This window comes from Phoxinus phoxinus (genome assembly GCF_949152265.1).
Source record: "Phoxinus phoxinus genome assembly, chromosome: 13".
NCBI classification, from domain to species: domain Eukaryota; kingdom Metazoa; phylum Chordata; class Actinopteri; order Cypriniformes; family Leuciscidae; genus Phoxinus; species Phoxinus phoxinus.
The window spans coordinates 5,991,440-6,017,755 of record NC_136888.1 but is presented as its reverse complement, the minus strand read 5'-3'; the positions used below and the strand labels follow the sequence as shown (position 1 = coordinate 6,017,755).

At 37.0% G+C, this 26,316-nt stretch overlaps 1 protein-coding gene across 11 annotated transcripts in view; it reads left to right on the top strand.

Moving 5' to 3' along the window:
* The window catches only part of ralgapa2 (Ral GTPase activating protein catalytic subunit alpha 2), a 185,014-nt gene that overhangs the window by 57,163 nt on the left and 101,535 nt on the right, over positions 1-26,316 (top strand). For 7 of the 11 annotated variants that reach the window (XM_079632533.1, XM_079632537.1, XM_079632538.1 and 4 more), the window contains exons 4-14: positions 4,377-4,434; positions 5,712-5,755; positions 5,854-6,034; positions 13,552-13,667; positions 13,776-13,914; positions 16,389-16,636; positions 18,143-18,373; positions 21,166-21,339; positions 21,429-21,563; positions 22,518-22,666; positions 22,766-22,877. In XM_079632533.1, coding sequence (XP_079488659.1) covers positions 4,377-4,434; positions 5,712-5,755; positions 5,854-6,034; positions 13,552-13,667; positions 13,776-13,914; positions 16,389-16,636; positions 18,143-18,373; positions 21,166-21,339; positions 21,429-21,563; positions 22,518-22,666; positions 22,766-22,877 — 1,587 coding nt within the window. The remainder of the gene's footprint in view (positions 1-4,376; positions 4,435-5,711; positions 5,756-5,853; positions 6,035-13,551; positions 13,668-13,775; positions 13,915-16,388; positions 16,637-18,142; positions 18,374-21,165; positions 21,340-21,428; positions 21,564-22,517; positions 22,667-22,765; positions 22,878-26,316) is intronic. The other 4 variants (XM_079632531.1, XM_079632539.1, XM_079632530.1 and 1 more) reach the window with 1 other exon arrangement.

Here is a 26,316-nt window from a genome sequence, read left to right as displayed (position 1 = left end):
ATGTTTTATTTAAAGTTGCATGAATTAAAGAAATATTAAAAATATTAACATGATGCACAGGCCCTATATACTTTAGTGTTAAAAAAAAGAAAAGAAAAAAACCCTTCAAAGTCAGATATCCTGATGTATTACAATAATGCAAATTATATTTTCTTTTGTTTTGTAACTCACAATTAAAATTGTGCACAAATGGATGCAACACATTGGACAGATTCATTATGCAATGTTTTGTAAGAAATGGCTTACGATGTCTAAAAACTTCCACCTCTCCATAAATCTCTCCCCTAATACACACTCGCGTGTTGCACACACACACGTCAGAGAGGTCTGTCACTGATTGAAAGCCTGTTGCTCCGTCAGCATCAAGGCCATGCTATCAGCATCAGGCACCATGTGACATTGACTTCATGCTTATTTCAAACCTGAAGAAAAAAGAAAAATCTAAATGAATAATTTTCCTCATTAAAAATATCAATAAAAAAAAAGAGATTAAAAATAACTAACTAAATAGCTATTAGTAATTCATAATCACCAACACATCTTTGTTTAAACATCTCAAAATATTGAGCTTTTCATAGTTACAGCAGTACATGTTTGCAGTCGGCAGTTTTCAGTGTCTCTGAGCGATAAATTATCATAAAATGATGAGCTTTGATCGTCCTGTATGAACCATGTGCTTACAGACTGTGATCTCTGACCTTCCTGTGTGTGTTTTTTTTTTTTTTTTTTTTTGACTGCTCGCTGGTCCTTGTGTCTTATGACTGTCATTCCTGTCATTAACTTTCTTGTCCTTATATGGATGGACTTTTGACTTGCTTGAAATTATGACCCATCTTTGATTTTCTACTGTGCCTTTTGGATATATAAAACTAAACATTATCAAAATCATCTTGTCTGTGGGATGTCTGTCAGCTACAGTAGTTAACTAGTTGGTCTTAAATGGATAGTTCACCCAAAAATGAAAATTGTCATAATATTTCTGCACGAGAGCGCCCTCTGGTGTTCAGATGGAGTAGCATTTACTGCCGTTCAGCCGCTGCACTGACAAGCTGCATATTAAATAATTGCAGCCTTTGCCGAATCGCGTGGATTAATTGTGCAGCCCTGACAATTAGCTTGTTTCAAATCCCTAAAAAAATAGGAGAGTGTTGAGTTTGAGTGTGCCTCCAGGACCAGGGTTGGGAAACACTGGGTTAGAGAGTCTGACTTGTAACCCGAAGGTCTCCGATTCGAGTCTCATTACCGTAGAGTTGTCAAAAAGCACAGACTTCGGTATTGAAATTTAAAAAAATGTGACGATATTAGCGTTTTAAGCGCTGTTGAACGGACTCTTAAACACCCCTGATTGGCCATTGGATACGTTTGACAACTCTCTACATTACGGCAGTAAATGTTGGTGGGGGAGTGAATGAACAGCGCTCTCTTCCACTCTTTTTTTAGGGGCTTTCACACTGGGCTCGTTTGCTGCGGTCCGAGCGTGATTGTTCCCCCCCCCCCCCCCCCCCCCCGCAGCATCGGTCTGTTCACACTCAAGTTGATTCTATCGAATCCTGATGCGTTTGCGTGCATATAACGTCATCGCAAACGTGCACGGCATATGATGGAAAATAGAACGCGGGTCAATGTATTGTGTTTTTTATTAATTCAGTGTTTTTATGCGCAGCTGAGTGAACAACACAGTTTAGTGTTTGTGCGTCGCATAAGGTGGCCTTCTGCTGCTTGCAAACAGACTCTTTTGAGGAGACAGTGAATTTCCAAATTTGTTTCCCTGATTCCACACGCTATGCGCGAATACACTGCAGGCTCACTCTCACTTGCATCCAAGGTAAATCATCAACACTATCATCCCTTACTTGTGTTTTATTTAACTAAATACATCATAATCAGCTAAAATGCATGCGCAGGTTACAGCACTTTACTTCCTGAACAAGTGCGCACCCGAGTCCGTGTTGCCCACCCGATCTCACCGTCTCCAGGTAGTCTCGGGTCCGGTACCCCAGTGCGCACCCGGGTCCGCATGACACATTAGAGATGTTTAATGCGAACCGTGCCCCGAACTAAACTGCCAGTGTGAAAGCACCCTTACTCTCTTCTCTGGGTGTGTGTTTACATTGTGTGTTCAATACCCACTGCTGTGTGTGTGCACTTCGATGTGTGAAATTCTGAGTATGGGACCCCTTACTTGGCTACACATCACGTCATATTGTTCGTGAGATTAATCGATATATCCGAGTGGATATACCGCCCGGCTCAGTGTATTCTCAGTCATGCTCACCATGTGATAAGCACACTGAGAGTGGATAACGCAGATGCAGGAAAGCCCGCGGTAATGCTTCATCCTTATGCTTGGAGAGACACTGCAGATTAGCACAGACTCTGGCAACTCACAAGCTTCACGCCACCCATCTCAAATCCACCATCCCAGACGCCATAGCGGCACAGCAGGGGAGCGCTTTACGCTCCCGCTGCCGAAACCTCAGTTCGTCTGCGGCCCCCGAGAGCGCAGGCTTACACAGATCCCACCACTGGATACCAGCTCCAGTTATGTGTCTGCTTCCTCATGACAATGACAGGCTGTAATCCAGCGCTGTCCCGATAGACGCAGAAGATCAATACCGAGGTGCTTGAATGCTCTCATACTCATGTGTCATCACGTTCCACATCAACACAGCAAGTAAATGAGATTGACACGACGAGACGGGTCTGTTTGCGCCTTGAGTGACGGCTGTCTCGTAACACGTGAGATTATGGTGACATTATGGTGTCCTCTTCTTGTAGAGTGTCACGGCTGCCACTATTTGAGTGAGTTTAATCAGCTGTGGCCGGGAGTGTGTGGGCACAGACTTGACCCCATGTTGCTGTTTTTTTGGTTGAGTGGCTTATAATGACATTACCCATAATGCACTGCCACTGATGATTACCATTGTCCATTAGTCTGAATCTTAACCCACTTGTCTCTGTGTGCATCACCCTACAGGGACACATGTAACTGTCTGTGAATAGACACTGATGATAGGGTCTCAGAAAGGTCTTAGTGAACCAAGAGCTCTTTAGACATTTTTAGACAAATACTCGATTACAAATTAGACGAGGAGTGTGTGACTAAATGCAAAACAAAAAATTTGGTTGATAATGATAACTTGACTATATTTTGAGAGTGTTTTTGTGTTGGTTTCTTGGGTGGTTTAGGCCTGTCATGGACAGCTGATTCATATTCTTCATATTCTGTGTTGTGATTTCATCAAGGGTTATGATTTCATTTCTACGGGCATTTTTTCAAGAACATGTTTTTCTAACATTATTAGATTATGTATAATCTTTTATGTCAAAATCATACATTTTAATTTTAATACATTCAATTACGGTAATATAATGAGACACTATAGGCTGTTACCAAACACATGAAGTCGGTATTAAAAGCTGCATCTAAAGGAGCATTTAGATTTGCTGTATTTACACTACAATTAGAATTGCATAAGTAATGCTGAGATATTTCAAAATATTAATTTTTATTTTTTATTTTTTTGAAACTGTACTTTCCAGTAGATGGGTCTTTGAGCCGTTTATTCAACTGATTTTTTCAAAAATGCTGATTTATTTAGGAACAAAACACCACTTTTTGTTGTTCAGAGATTGCACAACAGTTCTGTAATGACTGTTTGGAATTATCATCATTGGCGAAATAGAGTAAATACAATATTGTATTTAAAATGACTATAATACATTTTATAACTCATAATACATCACATTGGCAGACAACGACAAAAAAATAAAACTCATACTGGGGCATTTTTGCCACAATATCTTAAATTTTGTGGTAATTTTAACTGCGTTAAATGAAAGTGTGCAATCTTTAGACATGTTTTTGTTTGCTTTTTTGCAGAGTGACTTTTTTTTTTTATATACAGATATTAACAAAACCTCACGCATCATACAAAACAAACCCAACAAAGTTTAAAAGGCATAAAACGTACATTATACAACAATTATTTGATATTATATATATATATTTTTTATTTTTATTTTTTAAGGCCGTGTGTGTGTGTGTGTGTTTGTGTTTGTGTGTGTGTGCGTGCGTGCATGCGTAGAGTGACATTTTTGATAATGTCAGCATCCACATCTTCAAAACAACAATTATGATATTATCGTAAACGGTAGGCTACATATTCCGCTACCAAAGTTCGTGGATAACATGAACAATAATTGAAAAGTTTGCTTTACTTCTTATGATCATCATTCTTTGTATACTTTGGCTTTTTTGATTTTCACCATTCACTATTATTGGGTAAAGAAAATCGCTTACATCGAGCTCTTGTGCTTTCTGTTATAAGTTTAATGTGTTCACTCTGTTCTTGTTCTTTTTTTTTTTTCGTCAGAAAATTCTTCAACTTCTACCTGAGAAAATCAACAGTCGATGGCAGTTTCACAGTATAGGTAAGTGCTGTTCATAGAGACCATGTTACACTGACGTGGTTCATGCCAAAGGTTTAGCTGTTGAAATTGAAAAATTGCTTACAGTATCACCATTTCTTTGTGCATAATTATTTATGAGTCGGTGTGTAAGAGTTCTGCAGGTTCAGGAGAGAGTCGGTGTAACCTGGTTTAATACTTTCTCAGAGAAAATAATTAGCTACAGAGAGAGTGAGAGCAGGAGGTTAATAAATGAGAAATGCAAATGAGAGGCTTCATTTGAAATGCAAATTACTGAATTAAATTATGCGTCTCGTGGTTTCAGTCTTCCGTACAGGAAGACCCTCAAAGGAGTCAATAACCTCAATTAGAGCCCTTCACATAGAGACAGACAGACAGACAGGCCGTGTTTATTGATCCCCGAGGGAAATTCAAGCAAAAATTGATGCAACAGTTTCTAGCTTTATCATTATTAATTTCATACGTACAGTATGTGTTGTTATTTTCTTACACTCGTAATCCTCTGTGTCATGAAGTATCAAAACATAAGCTAGTTGATTATAAATAAGTTGTTGCGCACCACATCTGATCCATCACTGTTTAACTGAGGATTCACAACATTACAAACTTTGATTTATAGCAAAAACTCATGTGAAAATCAAACAAAAAGACAAAGATACAAGACTGGGTAACACTTTATTTTACAGTGTCCTTGTTACATATTTTACATGTACTTACTGTAGTAATAACAGTAAATGATGCATAATTACATGCAACTAACCCTCAACCAAACCCTAATCCTACCCTAACTTTTTAGTAAGTACATGTAGTTGCTTATTAGTACTTAAATATATAATTACACTGTAACAATGACACCTTAAAATAAAGTGTAACCCAAGACCTAACAGCTTTAATGAAGGAAAGAACAACAATCCTATGAAGCCTTCCATACTAAATTATTGATTTAAAGATGATGTTTGTGTATATAGGAACATATAAATGTATACGATATATTGTGTATCCCTATCTGAAACCGTTTCTACTCTGATGCCAGTTCAATTGTTATAATTCATTTTTTTTTTCAAAGTAAAGCCTCTAGAGTATTGAGTTTTGTAATATTTAAAACATTTAGTGTTGAATTTCCAGCTAATTTAACTATATTGTGATGCATACCATTACCATAATATAAATCACTCATACCATGATATAGGCCTAAGGATCATAGTCAAAAGTTACATTTTTTTAATGCTTTTAGGTTTGTGCATCATGCATTGTAATGTTTAAACACTTTTCTTTTATAGGTTCTATACTCAAAAAACTTTTGCACACTGGAAACTCTTTTAAGGTAGGCCAATTTATGAATCAGAAGACCTCCAAAATGAGTATATGAATCTCTGTTGCCGATGTGTAACCGGAGGAAACTGTGTTGATGTCTGTGTGCAGATCCGCTGTGATGGCATGCGTCTGTTCCTGCTCTGGCTCGAGGCTCTGCAGAGTAACTGTGCAGAAGAGCAGCTCCTCATTTTCGCCTGCCTGATCCCAGGATTCCCTGCTGTTGCCTCATCCAGAGGACCCTGCACACTGGACACCATCATTTACAACCCATTTTCCAACCCGCCTGACGGTAACTAACATATACACACATTGACATACAAAACTAATCTCGGTACAAGATAAATTTCAGCTATAATTACGCTGTTGAACATTGACTTACACCTTGAAGCTGAAGTCGGCAAGATTTTTTTTGATCATATTCACTGAAACCGACACTATGCTCCGACAACAACATAAATCAGCCGGTTTTAGGAAAAACCCACGCTTCTACCTCCACCTAGAGCCTGTTATTTGTTTAGTAAAAATCCACCGCTTACGGTTCTTCTGGTCCAATCAGCACAGGGCTGTGTGAGAATTGACTGTCAATCACAGTTCGTGCACACGCCACAGATCCCCCCTCCCCCCTCGCGCATTTTTACATGCACACGCCTGAAGTTCGCAGGTGTGTTGGATTGTACGAACCGTGATGGCGGAGATAAAATCTACTAACAAGCTTCCAATTCCTCGGTTAACAACCAGAGCTAGGAGGTCCAAAACAACCAAGGAGAAGAAAACACCTGTAGAAATCGATGCTGAAGAGACGGGCGCGTTCACAGAAGATCTGGTGCACACACACTGACGAGCTCGAACTCGATAGGAGGGTGCTCGCGGTAGTGGGAGAGGGGCATGAGAGTTGTAAACATAATTTTTTTTGGCTAACTCCCCTCAATCTTGCAGACTTGCCGACTTTAGCTTTAAACCCATACCACCAAACCTGTCCCTAACCTCACCCGTATCCCACCTCAATACCAGCAAAGGTGTTTTGGTTTACACTTTATTTGTACATTTTACATTGTAATTGCACAAATAAGTACTGTGTAATATTATTACCAGTATGTACTTATAGTGTTAGTGTTTGTTTGATTCATTGCATTACCTAATATAAAGTGTGACCTAACGTTTTAATCCTAGTCTCTAGGCTATCTGCATAAAATTCACTTTCATCCTAATCTGACAATAAACTGACTGCTACACAGAAAGTGTCTGTCTCCCTAGCCGCGTTTCCATTACAGATATTTGCGCAAAACTTTCGCGATTTTTTTCTAAATATCGATACAAAACTATTGCGAAATGATGGCGTTTCCATTAACCGATGTTATGCGACTAAAACTTAATTTTTTCCTCTAAATCATAAGTCATTAAAAAAATCATGGCAACAGACGTTGGTAGGTATATATATCACAGCCACCGCACTAGACATTATTATTATTAACGGAAGGAGACGTATGTGTGTTATCCAAGCATTAATGGAAAGGAAAGACCCTTATACTGTGAGCGCCACGGCACATATTTCTCCCTCATTTCTGCTTAAAGCTCTTGATTGTGGCATTTCTTTGAGGTTTAGAATCCAATATTCCTGTAATTATTTTGTCTTTTATGAATTTAATAAACAACTCGCCTAGTATTCTGTCCAAACACACGGCGCCTTCTAAGTCAGGTGACTGTAAATGCGCAAAAACAGTTTCCATTGCAGTTTTGCGAAATATTTATTTTTCGAATTGCCTGAAAAACCACCTCATGCGAGCGTAAAAACCTTTTTGCGATAAATGGGAGTTTTTGCGAAATTGACGTGTTTCTATTGAGTGTATTTTCAATTTCAATTTGCGCAATTTTAAGGGTAATGGACACACGGCTACTGACATGTAGAGTTATTTTTGTTTTACATGATGTTTAGGTATGGCACAATCTGAAATCAATAATGTCACAAAGAATACACTGTTGTGTCAAAACAGATAAATCATTCAGATTATAGACCAGTAATCTCTGATTTAAAGAACGTATAGACAACATTAGTAAGATCTAGGGCTGTGCGATTAATCGAAATTGATTTTCCAAATCAGAATGTGAAGTTGTTAAACTATGGGATCTGCTTGATATTAAACAGTGTTATTAAAAACGTACTAAGCCGCAAAAGAGACACTGTTCCCCAGGCGGCTTGCTCTGTGCACGCTCCAAGATGCAAAGTATATGCAAAGTATAAGCAAAGTATATACCATGGGCTATACGCGCATAAATGGTCAAATACCCTACACACAAATGCCGTTTTGGCGAGTATCCTCGTAAACACAGTCGGTTTGTGAATGTAAAGAGTTGAGAAAGAAAACACATTTGTGTGTAACAGTATATTGGATCCAGTGACAATGTCACTGCTTCAGTCTGTCATTACTGTTAATCAAACAACAAAAGACAGATAAAATCACTCACTGCTCTCGAATGAATAACTTTTGTAGTTTTAATAAGGAATCGTCTATATTTAATGTATACATTGAAGACTATGCAGTTATTTTATTTTACATTTGACTACTTTATTCTATTTCTTTTGTAGACTATTAGTTACTGTATCTGAATGCCACTGTTAGTACATCTTCCTGAAAAACCTAAAGCACTGTTTATTTAATTAGTATTTTTGTTGTATTTATTTGTTGGTTAAGTTTGTACCGGTAATTAGTTTTTGTTCTTATTGTATTGCTGACTGTTTATTTATCGTATGTAACTGTTTTGGGGATCTTGTACTTATATATATATATATTAGTCAACCTAGTAGTATTTTTTTGCTGAAGTAGCGATAATTGCGAAATTTCACTAATATCTAAAATTTTCGTTTGCACTGGTGAGAGTACGACATCATTTGGAACTGTAAAAGTTCTACTTTTAATTCACAATAACAAAATGTTGTGTATTTGAAACATCAAACAGGGTGCACTTTCTGCCGTCTCGGTCTCCTTGAACTGGAGTACGTTCCAAACATAGACTGTAAAAAAGATGGACGACGCCCCTTCGCTCTCTTCCATTGGTGAGAAGTGAAGCTGCCAGTGTCCCGATATGGCGCTGACATCTTGGGACCTGAGTCTGCATAGTAGGGATCTCGGGGCCCGAGTCTGCGCAGTCGTGAGCAGGAAGTAAAGCCCAGCCCTCACTCTCGCAGAATCAATCGCAAGCACACGCTCCTGCACGCTTTTTTTAATTAATTATAGAAATTTAGATATAAAATTTAAAGCTCCAATCTCCTCAGTCCTCCGAAGATCCCGAAAAAAAGTCTGTTGGTGCTTCAGTGACTACTTCGCTCAGAGAACCTGTCAATCACAGCTGTCAATCATGACGTCACACGACCGCATCAAATAACTAACTAAATTCAATCTTATTTTAAAAACGAACACTTGAACTTGCATCAGTGTGAGAAAACCTACAGTAAATGACAGAAACCATCTTTGGAAAAAAGATATTTGAAGTGTAATTTAATTGTTTAGTTGGTCTCACGTGCCGTTAAATAACATGAGGAAGCGGGGTTTATGACCTATACTAGGACCGATCGAGATGCTTTAGCTTCACTTTTCAGGGCTTGTGTGGCACGCTTGGTCACAAAAAAACTCTGCATATACTGTACTTGCCACATAGACATGAGAAACATGTCTATCCACCTTATTCCTGATGGGCCTACTGCGTTTTGAATTATGGGTGGCATTTCCGGTTTGGGGAACTTCCATTCAAAAAGACTGAAACTAACCATTTCAAATCATAAGGTTGCCCTACAAATAAAGCTGATCCGTCGGTTTGACTCAATGCGCTGTCAATTATCCTTCATGTTTTATTTTCAGGCATCATGAGAATAACGTAACACTTGGTATTTTAACGTGACATGGTATAACAAGAATATCTATGGCAAGAGCTCTTTTCAGTCCCTGCATTCTTTTCGTCATGATTATTTTCTTTTTTCCCTTTGCATTCCGCTGTAATAGTATGAAAAAGGACAACATATCCTCCACATTTGTGGTCTGTTCTCTGATTTAATTTACGATATATATCCCCCATTAATAATTCACTGGAATGCACAAAGAATCTCTTGTTTTTCTCATCAAATCCTCACGTCTCTTTCCAGGTTTGTTTTCACAGGTAAATAAAATGTATTGATCTGTCAAAATGACGGCAAATCACATTGAAATAGTTTCAAGCAATGCTGAAGTTAATTAACATTTTTGATTAAGGCAACATATGTTACATAAAACATATATATATATATATATATATATATATATATATTACTATAGTGATATTTAACCTGTCCGTTATTTATGTGGAAAGAATCACGCTTTTGAGGTTATTCATGGTCTGTTGAAGGTACCTTGTTGATGCTTTTACACTTTTAAGTGTCCTTTTAATGTTTGATGGTTGAAGGGTGAGTAGAATAATGTCATCATTGTACCCAGTTTAAAAAAATGAAAATGTATTATTGCGTTTATAGAGCGAGCCTTTCACTGATTGTTCACAGCTTAACGGAAGTTACATCCATAATTCACGCAAAGCGTCATGGGAATAAGGTGGATAGAAATCTTGAAATGTCCTGACAGCCTCTTTAGTCCCATTTAGACACTTGTTAGCAAAAGCTTTTAAAAAATCACAAAGTGGTAATACTAATGTAAATGTATGTTATGTCATACAATAAAACATGAACATATATTGAACTTGTGTTCACTACAGACCTTATTACAGTCATTTAACCAAAAACCCATTCAAAAAACCCACTGACTTCAGGATGATGGGACCGGAAGTGTTCAAATGCTGGTTTCCGGGTTTTGGCCTTCAAAAACATGTCATTCCTGTAGTGGTAGTGACTGCTGGGAATGACAACGTGAGGTTGGACTTTTAGTGCTCATTTCCAGAGATGCTTGTACTCTTTTCCTGGACAAATCAGCTGAACTCGAAACGAATGCTGTACATGGACTGAAGTACCCAATAACCCTGATATTATTCTGTGCTCACAACTTTGTCCTTCGTTCATTTCATCTCTCGCCATTTACAGCACATCTACAGTACTACGTTTCTGTCTGAGAATGTAATTTTTAATGGCAGCCATTAATGCTCTTTGTGGCACAAAGGCACTTTAAATCTAGTATTAGAGTGTAATAATCAAATGGCGACTCAGCATACTCAGAAAAAGAGGTCAGAGTCTGTTAAATGCTTAAAGGAATGATTTCCCTTGATGTTTTCTCTCGGAAAAGATTTTATTGATGCCCTTGAACTGGTAATGACCCATTAATTTCAAAGCACTGTGCATGTGTTCATATGTATTTGAAATCAGTGAATCCTTTCTGTCTGTGCTGACGTGCTTTATGTCTGAATAGATTTCATTAGTGAAACCCAAGCTATTCACGGCGCTGAAGGTTGTTCAGCCCTCGGAAACGACAAAGGCAGTAGTGACAAAACCTTTTTTTAAAAACAATCCATTTGATAAAAATAATCTTGCAAAAAGTCATGAAAGAGTTATGAATAAAATATTTTAATAATTATATCATTTATTTTTACTTAAAATGTGAAGATTTCTATTTTTTGTATGTTAACCCTTTAAACCCAATGTGTACCCCCCAAAATATGTATAATTTCAAAGATTAGAAACTCCGCTTTTTAATGCATTACCCATTTTGATTAACGAGTGCTGAGGAGTCCCTCTGAAACGGAAACCTTAGAGTCACAACTTTACAATGAATGTAGCCAATTGTATGAACTCCTACGTAGTTTTGAGTTATTTGCAGATAAACAAATACAAAAATGCATAATTTATGAAATACTTTTTTGTACTTTAATGTGGCAAAAACATCATACAGCTCAGATACTTGTGTGTAATACTCCATTCGAAAGGTCTCACAGAGTAGAATGCAACACACATATTTTTTTTTGTAATTTTCTGTGACTAAACTTGAGCGCGTTTTTGTACTTTGCAGCCCCGCAAGACCCATATGTAAATAATACACAGATGCGGCATTTATGTCATGTTTTCTCCTGTAGCTTCATGAAACATGCTCCGATTGTGGAAAATGGCACATCAATATTTACAGCAGATTCTCACTATTAAAATTAAAAGAGCTGTGTCAAGAGCTAAACAAAAAGGCTACATTTATTCCAAATGCTGTAACTTTTGATAACTTTATGCTATCACCACACATTTTGATCCAGAAGCAGTTAGGGGATGTAGGGGAACTTATCCAAAAAAAAATTGCATGTCAAATAAGAAATATTTAAAAAATTTATGAAAAAAAATAAAATAAATAATAATAATAAAAATATATATATGTATGTATATTAAGTTTTCTATCAAAGGATACCTACCTTTTGACTCTCCTTCATTTAGTTTTGGAGTTGTGTGTCTTTACTTTTATGTCACTCAAAGAAAGAAAAAAATGCCTTCATGGCTTAAAGGGTTCAAATGCTTTCTCTACCCCAGTTTATTGTGCATAGACAACTATAAAGTCTCAAACATAATAGTTAAGCATGCACACACTGTGTGGTGCTGACAAAGCACACTCTGAACTTCTGGCTCAACCAGTGATGTGAATATGTTGTGCAGGATTACCTGTTGTTGGAGGGGTAGGAGCATCATTAGTGTTGAGTGTGCTGAGGCATCACTTTTTCTTCTATGCATTTTTTTTTTTTTACATTCTCAGATTTCTTTAGTGTGTTATGTTGCTGTTTGAGCATAAAAAGTTCTGTGTTCACTGTTTCTGAACTCCCTGAAATGTACCCTTTGTAGTCTTGCAGTCCATTCAGAGTTTTCTTCTGGGAACTAACACGTCACAATATTCCTAATTTAAATAATTCCCACCAAAGGCATACGCGGAATAAAGGGCAGAGGCCTGGTTAGTTAGTAGTGTGTTGAAGTAGTGGCGTGACATTTCCCAAACACGCTCGAATCGCTTGACCAATCACAACACACTGGTCCAGCTGACCATTCAGAGCACAGTGTGCTTTTCAGAAGGAGGAGCTTCATAGAGACAGGAACTAAACATAGCGTTATTGACAGACTGGGAATATGTCAAATATTGAAAAAAATGTGTTTTATTGAGCATCATGAAAACCTATTCTAGTAGAGCCCACAAACTAAATCAAGACTTTGTGAAAAGGCACAATATGGCCTCTTTAAGATTAGGATTCATTAAGATTAGGAACATTCATCCAAGTATTGTTTTATTGTGCAGCTTGTGGAGGGATGGAGTGTGATTGAACATATGATTTCCAAAGTGATAAAACAGGTGAAAAAAAATCCCATAGACTTACATTGAATTATCTAGAGCAGTGGTTCTTAAGCAGGGGCCTCAAGTTGGCTTAAAATTATGTAAAATAAGATAAATTGCTAAAAGTTGTAAACTGATTTCATATTTGTTATTTAGATTTTTTCCCTCAACAACTGTAATTTTTATTTAAAACCAGGGTTCTCGCGCTCTTGGAAAACCTGGATATATAAGTGCATTTTAAAAGTGTAATTTCTAGACCTGGAAAACTCATGGAAATGTATTTAATGAATATGTTTTTTATATGAAATTAAATAATATTTGTAAAAAAAAAAAAAAATAGAACATTCATGTAAATGATTTGGTCATAAAACCTGTAAATGGTAAATAAATAAACTGTAAATACAATGCAGACAAATAAAATGACAAAAAGGGTGAAATCAACAGCTTTATCTTTTTATCTATTTTCTGGCAAATAAATCTTATGCAAATAAATGAGATGGATGTCTTTAAATAATCATACTCTTGTGTGTGTGTGGTGTTGTAGCCAAGATCGTGCCGGAGGAGATCACCCCACTGGTGCCTGCGGTTCCCGGAGAGAAGGTGGCAGACGACCACACCTGTTCTGTCCTCCAGATTGTGCTCAAGGTCATGGTGGTCCAGGTGAGATGGAGCTGCTCACATCAGTGTTCTGTCTGAAATCGGTATAATTCTCATAACTGGATTGCCGTGATGTAATCTGAAACCCCGATATTTGTTTTCACCCCACAGGCATCCAGCTTGGACTGGAAAAACAAAGAGAACCAGGACACAGGCTTCAGATTTCTCTTTTCCCTGTTCAAGAAGTACTACCTGCCTCATCTCTTCCCTTCTTTCACAAAACACACCAACCTCTACAAGCCACAATTAGGTGGGTTTGAGACCAGAAACTTTCACTATCTCTCAGCACAAACTATATGTAGAACGACACCGGTGGCCATCGAGTGAACTGCAGCCGGCTCAATAGCTCCTTCGGCATTATCTTGAACATTGTATAAGCATTTGTTTCATGTGTCAGAGAACAAAAAAAGAAGCTCTCGAGAGCGTGCGAAAACGTCACATCCTTTGGATTGTGTTATTGAGTCCTCCACATAAAAATCAGTCTACAGGCTTGTAAAGACAGCCTAGGAAGTCGAGAAGGTCTTGCTTTTTACGTTTTGTTTCAAGCTGTTCACACGTTAGCAATACAAGAAGCAATTAATACTTGACGATTCTTACATATCGCGCCTGTAAAATATAGCTGAGTTCAATTTATCAGATATGGGTCATTTCTAGGTGTGTGACACGAGATCTTGCGAGATTAAAATGGGACGAGATTTCTCGTTGAGGTGAAAAGTGTGAGGGTGAAGTTAGGATAGAATATGTTTAGTTTTTTATAGAAATAAAAACCATTTAATTCAGTTGGAATTAACACAAGCTTCAGAGTCGTACGTAGTGCAGCAGGAATCAGAGTTCACGTGACGAGATGACTGACAAGACCATGGCGGAGGATTCGTTGCACAACAGAGCCTACATGTCTGACAAATGTCTTATCTTGTAGAATGTGCGCAATGTCAATATCTCAAATTTTTGAAAGCGGCGCTCTCTGATGCATGCAAATATCTCCCGATATGAAAGCTAACTTAGGCTGGGCTGTGTATTGTAACCATCTCTTAGCTCTGTGTCATGCTTGAAGAAAAATTTGGTCTCTATATTGATAGAGTTCTTTGATTATGGTTGCACTTATTGTTTACACTTAAGACTAAAAGAAAACGGCTTTATTCATTTTTATTTATACTGTTTTTATTCCTATGATCAATGTGTGGAATGAAGTTCAATTAGGAGGTCAAAAGTAGTAGAAGCTCATAAATCATGACCAGTTCTACAGTCTGAAGAGATTCATAAAATCATACAGGACAGAAGCGAATCAGCCGAGTTTGTGGCAAAACCTTTTACAGTGCTTGAGTATTGTTGACAATTCATACCCAGAAAGTAGAACTGAAATGACATTCAATACAAGATTATTAGTTTCAAATGCACCTGCAAACTATTTTTCTATTCATGCATTTCGTCATTGAGGATTTCTTAAAAATACTGTGTTACAATCTCGTCTCATCTCGTGAACTCAACCTCGTGTCTCGTCTCGTAAGATGTCTCGTCACACCCCTAGTCATTTCTGTACTGTCTAACTTTTAAAGAAGTATGCTTTTAAGGAAACATTTCTATAAAAGCGGATAGCAGACTCCCAGATATATCCTCTGGTTAAGCTGCGGCTCTGAAAGTTGTAACACTGACAAGAAAATGAACAGGAACTTTAACACGATGCAAAAAGTAGGAATGCCAGACAGTATGACAAGGTTTCATCAGGATGGGATGTTTTAGATGGATGGATTCTACACGTGAATAGGCCGTTTTTTTAAGTGCCATCTGTAGCTGAAAACACCTGTATTGTGTGATACACACAGATTGGTTTTAATGTAAAGTCCAAGGCTGCTGTCATATTGACCAGCAAAATAATCAAAGATAATACATAATGCACTATTAGTGATGATTATTCTGTGGTTATTTTGGCTGTAAACGGTTTGTTCCCGTGTTTGTCATATATTGTTCAGTGTTTCCCACAGGATTTTGTTAGACCATAATACAATTTTCTGCAGTTTTTAATTTAAATGCATCAGTCTGATGCACTTTTGAGAGCAAATAAAGAGCTCAAACCTTTACAGTGGCCATGTTGAACAGAACAAATAAAAAAAGTCTTTGCATTGACTTGATGCTGGACTTTAAAGTGGACTCAAACCTCTTTTTAGTTGTGATAGACATCAACACTGGTGTTATTAGAAAGCCAAGCAATTTTTATAATTATAATAATAATAGCAATAATGTATATAATTGATCATTTAAATGCATGTATTGAATATTTCATGAGTATATTAAGTAATCTTCAGTAGTAAAATTACATTACTCTGTACTTTTGAGCTTTAACTTTGATTGAAAATTGCAGGGAGATCTTTGTTTCTTTTCAACAGAACAGACTTCTCATTTCTAAAAGTCTAGTGCTGCAATCCCAATCTGTCCACAACTATGTTGGAAATTATACCGATGTGAATTTAAAACATACAGTAACTGGCACTCTGAAGTGCGTGTCAAACTCTCAGCACACGCAGAGATGGAGTTAAATGCATTAAGCCATGTCACAATTTGTACTTTAGTTGGATTGATAGGTGCTGTGTCAAAGCAATGGTGAAATACTTATTATGAGAAGTGTAAAAATATTTTCGGTTCATTATGAAACTGTCTAGGCAATTAACTGGAAACACTGTTGTTCTTCCTTATTTGAAGTTATAATGTTCCCTCTCTGTCTCTCAGATCTTCCCATTCACAGACCAAAGCCCCTCTACATCCAAGTGACACGCAACAGCGAGAGTACATACTGCACTAGGGATCAGTATCTGGCTCCCCGCGTGGCCTTCATCACGTGGCTTGTTAACTTCTTCCTGGAGAAGAAGTATGTGAACTCGGCCACGAGCAGCTCTAAGAATGGAGGAGAGGTCCTTCCTAAGATAATCCAGGTGGGAGGAAGTTTGATAACGAAAAACCATACGGATCTCCCTCATGTAAGCTTGCCCCACTGTCTACTAGCTAACGTGGACCGATCTCTTCTAGAAGTCTGTCATCATTTACTCACCCCTTTGTTTTAAAATCACAAAAGCAGAATTTTTAAGCTGTTCTTTTCCATACCACTTGCTATCAAGCTCCAAAAATGACAAAAAAAAAAAATCACCCAAAACAAATGGCATTAATATTGTATATGTTTTGAGTGATAACAAACTTGAGAATGCGTAAGAATACAGAACAGTTGGCAAAATGTATTATAAGACACATTCGTATGAATGTTAGCGATTCCAAATCAGCTGTAGCAAATTGCTTTAGGGAAATATGGACAATTCATTACAACTCATTATTAATTAGAAATATTTGTTTCAGTTGGCAGAATTAACTTGACGTAGCAGAATTAATTATTTATTTATGTATTTATTTATTCTGAGAAATGTTAATTTCTGGGGCAAGGGAAGTAACTTTCTTACCATACAGAACTACTCAGGGCATGTAGCCAAAAACACACACACACACACACACACACACACACACACACACACACACACACACACACACACACACACACGCACACACACACGCACACACACACACAGTTTAGCAATGGAAAGAGGGCTGAAGCAGAATGCAGGAAAGCAAGAAGTTATAGCATAGTTTGAAAGTCAGCAGATCAACACCCTTCTTTAACATGGGTAGGGATACTTCATGTAATGTAAGTTTGACACTTGCATGTCTAGCCCATATGCATAAAACTGTCCTAATGCAATTTGTTGAGGCTCCAGTTGATCTTTGCTGATGTTTTCTTGATGAGAGAGAGGATCTTTAGTGAATGTAAAGACAAGGCCTCAGCCTGGCTCAAGCTTAGCGCTCCTTAGAAGACTTCAAGCTCAGCATCATCTTCACATCAGGATTTATCAGAATCCCCAACATCTTGTGATCTTTAAAGTGTGAAGATGTCACACCCTCTGGAAGTGTGTGAGCCAATAAGAAGTTGTTCCTTTGGAGGGAAACTTTATGACCACTTTCCATAGTTTTTCTTTCTCTTCAATATTATGGAAGTCAATGGGGTCCATTAACTGTTTGGTTACCCATATTCTTCAAAATATATGATTTTGTGTTCAACAGAAGAAAGAAACTCATACAGGGTTGGAACAACGTGTGAGTAAATGATGCCAGAAATTAAATTTTTGGATGAACTATCCAAGTATCTGATTCTAGAATTCATACTCATAAACTTTATACAAACTTGTGACAGTAACCAAGAGGGTGAAATGTTGGCCAGTTCCTAGTAAATGGTGACAGATGCAATATTTTATTTTATTTATTTAGATTTAATTTTGTTTTTCCAAATGAGTTTAAACACGTATCCACATGTTTTATACTGATAATGGAGGATCTCTTAGTAAGTCTTAATGCTATAGTCTGTATAAATAGTGTGATGTGAGCGAGATCTGTGTTATGTGTGTATTGAGCGAGATCTGTGTTATGTGTGTATTGGTGTTCAGACTGTGACTGCGGGCGGCATCAGTCAGGAGAAGAGCGCAGACTCTGAGTCCAACGGTCCTGTGGAGCAGGAGAAGAATCACTCAAACAGCAGCACACTGTCTGACCGCAGGGGCAGCAACTCCAGTGTGTGTAGCATCGAGGAGGAGCACCGCGGCGTCTACGACATGGTGCAGTCCATCCTGCTCTCCACACGAGACAATGTCAATTTCGTCAACGAGGTCTTCCATCAGGTCAGAGACAGTGTGATCAGATCCGCAGCACCTTATGTTGGCCCGTTTTTAGACAAACTCTTCCACTTGGCTAGAGATGCAGTGACCCCAAAAAAAATATTTAGACACTTGTCTAGGGCTGGATATCGTCCACTGCCTCACAATACATATGTATCATATTGTGACGTATCACAAAGCATATCATATTCACATCATATTAGATTTAAATGTTATTTAAAGTGCAAATTTAATACAATTATATTTGAAATTTCTTGAGGAAAAACATAGGCTAGTAACTTTAAAATATATCTCAGTAACCTCAGGTTTAGCTCATCACATTAGCTATAAAAATATGTCTTAATTTTATCAATGGTGTTTTATCAATTAAATTTGATGCAATCATGAAAACTTTATTTTAAGGTGTCTTTGTTATAGTGTTAATTTCGTCAGACGAGACGAGACGAAATATGTTCGTCAACGACCTTTTTTTCCATGACTAAGACGAGACGATGACGAGACTGCACTACTGTTCAAAAACGCTGACTAAGACTAAATTAACATGCATTATTGTTGACGAAAAAAGACGAGACGAAAATGTTTTGCATAAAATAAAAACTAAGATAAAATCTCTCATCATTTTCGTCAACAATCGCCTCTGCTTTTTCATCAGCTGTACGCCTTTAAAATATTCCGAATGAGTTCGCGCTGTTGCTCAAGTAACATTACGAAGCCATGGTGTTTGTTTCGGCACATACATTATGCAGGTTACGATTGTTTTGCTTCCACTAAAGAAAATAATGCGCTCCGTCTACGGTTAGAATCCTGTGTGTGGCAACGATCCATGGCAACGCTCTGTTTTTCATGGCAACGGTGTGTTATACCGGTTATACTTAGAAGCGCATTCTACATTAGAATTCGACCAACCCATTTTAAAAAAAATGTTTAAACATACGCACAGATTGTTACATAAAATGGTGTGTGTGCGTAGAAAGAATTCGTCCACACGCCGCTCAAAAAAAATAAAAATAAATCCTGAGCGCAAGTCCATCGTCTAACGTTAGCACTAGGCAGGCTTGTTGTGTTAAATTATATTTCCTGTCGCTGCGCAGGCTTTTTTATTGTACATGACAGACTAATAACCCTTTTCTTTAAAGGCTTAGGTGTCCCGTTAACCGGACCGTTGATTAAAAGCAGTATCAATAAAGTAAAAAATGTGAGGTGCAGTCAAGTTCGAGTGTATGCGCTGTTGAAACGAGTGTTCCCACGATACACTTGTTGTGATTCGCGGAGTTTTTACAAGTTTTATAGTCTTGATATTGTTTCTTATTCAAAAATGGTGACTGAAAAACTATGAAACCTCTTCCCGCGCCTTTGTAACTTCAGTCGGAGTCTGTTGGGCCCCAGCTTTTGAATTGTGATGGTTAAAATAAAATACAGAACAGTTTCATCATTTGTAAATGTGTCTCCTAAATCAAAAATTGAAAACCAGACATGTTTAACAGTTGCATTCAACAAAAATCATTCAACAAGTGTATTGTGTTAGGTAATTATGACATTTTACCAATATTTGAGACATGTGAAACACTTTTTTACTGAAATGTTAATCAGAAATAATCTCAATAATAATGTGTTATTAAAAAAAAGAAGATTTATTTTTTTACTAAAACTTGACTAAAATGAAAAGACTTTTAGTCGACTAAAACTTGACTAAGATACCTTAAGTTCTTTTTTGACTAAAACTAGACTAAAATGATGAGACTTTTAGTCGACTAAAACTAGACTAACAAAAAAAGATATGTGAATGACTAAATATGACTAAAACTAACAAGGACATTTGGCACAAGACTAAGACTAAGACTAAATTAAAAATGGGTGACAAAATTAACACTACTTTGTTACAGTGTAATTATACATGCAAGTGCATGTACTTACTATGGGGGGGTTAAGGTTTGGTTTTGGGTTAGTTGTATGTAATTATGCATAATTTACTGTTATTACTACAGTAACCACATGTAACATATGTGCATATAACATGTAACACTGTAAAATAGTGTTACTTATTTTTGTTAGTGTAACAACTTTTATACTTTTTATAATTAAAAAGAAGTGTCCATATTTTAGAGCTACTGTATACAATATTGTATCATAAAATGTTATGTAGGTTGTTCAGATGCTCTGTCTTTTGCTGCCATCTTGTGGCCAGAATCTGTCCATCATGTTAAAATACTTGTTTCAGCAGATTCAGTCGTTTTATTTGTTTAGTACATTTCCGTGTGCATCACAATAAAGAATCAGTATTCTACTAGAGTCACATGCAATTTAAAGTTTTTAAGTATTTTCACCAGAAAGCACATTATGTGGTACAGACCACGGGTTTTCAATGTAAGGGGCCATGTAAGAAAAATAAAACTAATAATTAAACAGCTTTTTTTACTTTACTGTTTCATTCTCCTTTCTAGTTTGGTCATGAGATTAATTGAGAGCTTTTGTTTTTAACAATAAGAAATGTTGTGTATATATAATAATATAAAAGTCTGCTTGAAGTTTTGTGAAAAAATGTGTGAAGAATTATATTTGATTTTCTTTTTTCTGTTATATTTGATTTTCTGTTGTTATTTAAGTAAATACATAAAATAAGAAATCATAAAAGCCCATTATTTCATTTTGGAAACATGTATAAATGTTGTTTAAAATTTTACAACATGTCGTGGAGTCCTTGGTATCAAAAAGTTTGAAAGCCCCACAAAGCCCGAAACAATTGTGTGAGTGTGCATCATTTTGTGTGTGTTTGTGTGGTGTGTGTCACTGCATAGGCTTTCCTGCTGCCGTCCTGTGAAGCCTCAGCCACTCGCAAGGTGATCAAAGTATACAGGAAGTGGATTCTTCAGGATAAACCCACATTCATGGCTGAGCCTGAGACGACAAGCCAGGAGGAAGATGGAGAGGAAGAGCAACTGGTCTCAGAGACGGACTGTGTGCATGTGGAGGCACGGTTACACACACACACACACACACACACACACATTCACAAAATATGGATAAAGTCCCTCTTACCTGTCCTGTATCAAACCTTCAGGTCCTGGAGACTCCTGGGCACAAGCGATCGTCCAGCTGGGGGCGCACGTACTCCTTCAGCAGCGCCATCAGCAGAGGCTGTCTGACTGAAGAACAGAACCAGGAAGTGAAGGCTGGGGTCCAGTCCACTCTGCAGGTGCTCACACACACTCTCAGCGCTCACACTACCATGTCTGATTGAATATTCTGCTTCAGGCAGATATTAAAGGTGTTGAAAATGCGGTTTCATGTTGTCTTCAGATACAGAATGGACACTACTGGTCAAAAGTTTGAAGAAGTCTATTATGCTCACAAAGCCTGCATTTATTTGATCAAAAATACAGTAAAAACAGGAAATATTATTATTATACTGTGAAATATTATTAGAATCTTACAAATTTTCTACTTGAAAATATTTTAAAATATTATTTATTTCTGTGAGCTGAATTTTCAGCATCATTACGCCAGTCCTCAGTGTCACATGATCCTTCAGAAATCCCTCTAATATGAGGATTATAAGAATCATTTCTGATTATTATCAGTTGAAAACAGTTGTGCTGCTTCATATTTTTATAGAAGCCGTGATACACTACCATTCAAAAGTAATATTTAAAATAAATTAATACTTTTATTCAGGAAGGGCACATTAATTTGATCAAGAGTGGAAGTAAATACATTTATAATGTTACAAATGATTTATATTCATCATAAATGCTATGCTATAATATGCTAATAAATTCTATTTACAGTAAATACATTTTTTTATTCATTAAAGAATCCCCAGAAAATCATGTTTCCACAAAAATTATTGATTAATATTTGAGAAGAACAAATAATAATGTATTATAACTGATCACCAAATCATCATATTTCAATGATTTCTGAAGGGTCATGTGACACTGAAGGCTGGAGTAATGATGCTGAAAACTCACAGGAATAAATTACATTTTACAATATTTTTTACAATTATTTAAAATTGTAATAATGTTTCAAAATATTACTGTTTTACTGCATTTTTAATAAATAAATGCAGCCTTGGTGAGCAGGAGATTTTTTTTCAAAAGCATAAACAGTGTTGTTTGAGAGAGTGAATTGTTTGTTGTGTTCTTAGGTGTTCCTGACAAACTCTGCCAACGTGTTCCTGTTGGAGCCATGTCAGGATGTGCCCAAACTGCTGGAGAACCAGCTGGAGGCGTGCCGAGCTGTGCTCAGCGTCTACCGGCACATTATCATGGAGCAGAACATGAACCGCCAGACCTGGTCAGTCTGTATGGAGCGCAGCTCTGGTGTACTGTACATTCACAAACATTGAGCATATTGTGTGCCAAACCGCTTGACTGAGGCTGTGGCGTGTTTTAGGGAGCAGTTGCTGCAGGTGTTGCTGAGGATCACAGAGGCAGTGATGAAGAGACCACAGGAGAACCAAAGAAAAGACGCGTTCGCTCACAGCCTGGCCAGCATCCTCTTCAAAGTGAGTTTGAGATTAAAGAATAACTTAAAGGGGTGGTTGATTATGATTTCACTTTTCTAACTTTAGTTAGTTATGCATAAACAAGATCTGCAAAGTTACGCAGCTCAAAGTTCAAAGCAAAGGGAGATATTTGCTTTTAAATAAATAGTTTTTTAACGCGAGACACTACAGGTGAATAGGGTAATTTTTTTTTACTTACAGATATCACCATGAAACTTTACCAGTTGATTACTCGCATGAATATGAGAATAAAATGTATTGCAAGTTTTCTGTAATTTTATGTTTAAATATGCTAATCAGACTATATTTAATTAAATATGCACTAATTTGCATATTTGAAGTGACGAATCTGACCATTGAAAAAAACAAGGTTCAAAATAATTTTTGCATTTTGTTGACATATTCAATGAAAAGACATTACCAGAGGGGATTATGAATATCGCCTTTTGTTACCCTGTAAATCAGATTTCCGCCCTAAAAATCTGTTTACGCCCTATTTTTAGGCATAAAATGTCATATAAATCAGACCAAGAATGATATATCAACAAATCCCTTTGGAAAAACCTTCATAATATAGTTAGGAATACGACTGTGAAGTTTGGTGTATGTTGGTGCTACAGAAGTGGAAAATCGTCACTAGGAGTGTGAGAAAAAACAAAAAAATTTGGAGAAATGGCCTTTAAAGATTTTTATGGCAAAATTCCACTAATTTCTATTGAAATCCATGAATTACAGACAAAATATGCTTTAGGTCCAAGTAAAATCCATGTATCACACTGTTTAACATCCAAAACTCATTATTGCTTCATCCATCACTGATCATAACATCCAAAACATGACAACACTTATAAATACAAATAGTATGAAATGTCAGAGCGCGTCACGTGATGATTCTGAATCTGAACGAATCACATTGTCAGAAATTGGCATCAGCCAATGAGATCAGCATTTTGAGTTGAATCGCCCATTTTACTTTCATGATTGGTTGCTGATAAACAGGAAATGACCATATTTGGATCCGACAGCACTGTAAAGGAGAGAGAGAGAGAGCTTTCTAACGGTGTGTGTGTGTGTGTGTGTGTGATGACAGGGTGCAGACAGCGATTGCCGAGCAGCAGGATGATTTAGAACGGCAACTTTTGATGAATTTAGGCGAAATCTTCACACGCAATCAAAGTGTAGTAAAATATAGATCTAAATGTGTATTTTTGACTTTTTTTTCAGCACAAGTCTGAGAGAAGACATGTTATTGAAGACAAATAACAAATTTTGAATTTTGTATGTTTAATTATGCAAATTAGGCATTATCTCATTAAATATGCGCAATTTTGCATACATTTTCGGTAGAAAGATCTGAACATATGATAAAGCCAGGTGCAAAATTCTTTTTTCATTTTGATTACACACAAGATGAAAAAATATGTTCAGAGGGATTTCAGGATATATGCTTTCATTACCTAGGAAATCAAAATATACTGTCCATAGCATTAAAAAATAAATTTTCGCCAAATTTTTTACAATTAAAATGTCACATAAATCAGGCCAGGAATGATTTATTAACAAATCCCTCTGAACATATCTTCAGAATACTGCTAAGTGTATAACTGGAAAGTTTGGTGTACATAGGTGCTACATGGGCTGAGATGTTTATACTGGAGAATGACAAAAAAACTCATTTTGAAAAAAAAGGCATTTAAAGATTTGTAATGTATAAATGAATACTTTTTTAGTGGAAACAACTACTTACTGACACAATATCTTATCAAATAATTAGCAACAACAATACAAACCACCTAAATCACATCAAAACTTATAACCACAGCATTTATGGCCTTCAACTGAACAGAAAAACAGTCAAAAACACACATCTAAATGTCAGAGCGCGTCACGTGATGCATCTGAACCAATCACGTAACACGTTGTCAGAAATTTACATCAGCCAATGAGATTTCGCTTTTAGGGTTAAATGCCCATTATACTTTCACGATTGGTGGCTGATAAAAAGGAAAAGACCATATTTGGATCCGACAGCATTGTACAGGAGAGAGAGCTTTCCAGCGGTGTGTGTGATTAAAGTCGGCATGAAATCAAAATTGACCCTATTTACTTTGTTAGCGGATATTACTAGTCTTGTGGTGAACAATTAATCCGTGCAAGTTAATACATGGAAAACAATTGTTTGCCGAAGTTATCTTTAATCAAAGTCTGAAAAGTTACTTCCGGGTCTGGAATGGTTATTTTTCTGATGACATAGGCTTGACGGCTTGGGTTGGTTAATCGCTTAACCACTCCCCTCAAACCGTTACTCTGCTACGGGCGAGAGATTGAGAGGAGGAGCGCTGAAGTAAAACCCTCTGTTCAATATTCCGTTTCACTTGGAAACGCGTCACAACACTTGAGAAAAGTCGTTTGCAACTTCCGGTTCACGCGGACTTTAAATGAAGCAGACTGAGATCGCGGAGCAGCGCGTTGATTTAGAACGCCAACTTTTTTGGAATTTCGGAGAAATCCACAGACGCAAATAGACAGAGTGTAGTAAAATAAAGACCTAAATGTGTATTTTGGATTTTTTTCACCACAAGTCTGAAAGAAGACATGTTATTGAAGACAAATAGCCCAAAATCTCAAAATTGACCAGTGAAAAAAAAAAAAGTGTTTTTGCCTGCCGTGTCTCGCCCTAAGGACTACAACAAACAGCTAGTAGGGACGACATGACATTCCTCCCTGGTTAGTGACATCACCAACCCTAAAATTTACATAAACCCCGCCCTCTGGAACCGATTTATAGATTACCGAGACAGAATATGCTAATCAATGACTAGAAGATAACTCCACATCAGCTACATAAATTCATCAACTAAACATTCAGAAATGTTCTGTTGCTTCTACATGTTGTCACTTCTTCTTGAATCTCTCCATTATTGTCTGACTCCGGTTTGAACAAAAGGCTAAAAGTTTTTGAAATGTTCAGTGCATGTGTGTGTGTGTGAGGTAAAAGGACACGATCTGTTGAAGCTCCGCCCCCTGTGCCGGGAGCAGCAGCTCATTTACATTTAAAGGAACAGACACAAAACGGTGCGTTTTTACTCGCCCTCAAAAAGTGACAACTTTAACCTGTTATATAATAATATCTGAAGGGTATTTTAAGCTAAAACTTCACATACACACTCTGGGGACATCAGACACTTATTTTACATCTTGTGAAAAGGGCATTATACCACCCCTTTAAGATGATTTTCAACCCGCTTTATATGTTACAGTGTCGGTAGTATATGTAAATTAACAATGTTTACTCATTCTCTGTGTTACCTGGACAGAGATATTCAAGTCAGCAAAAAATTTGGCATAATACGGCAGACTTCTGTCTAAAGTACGGGTACTTTGGTATCAAATCGTTACTGAAATGTTTTAAAGGAGAACTCCGGTCAATTTTAACATT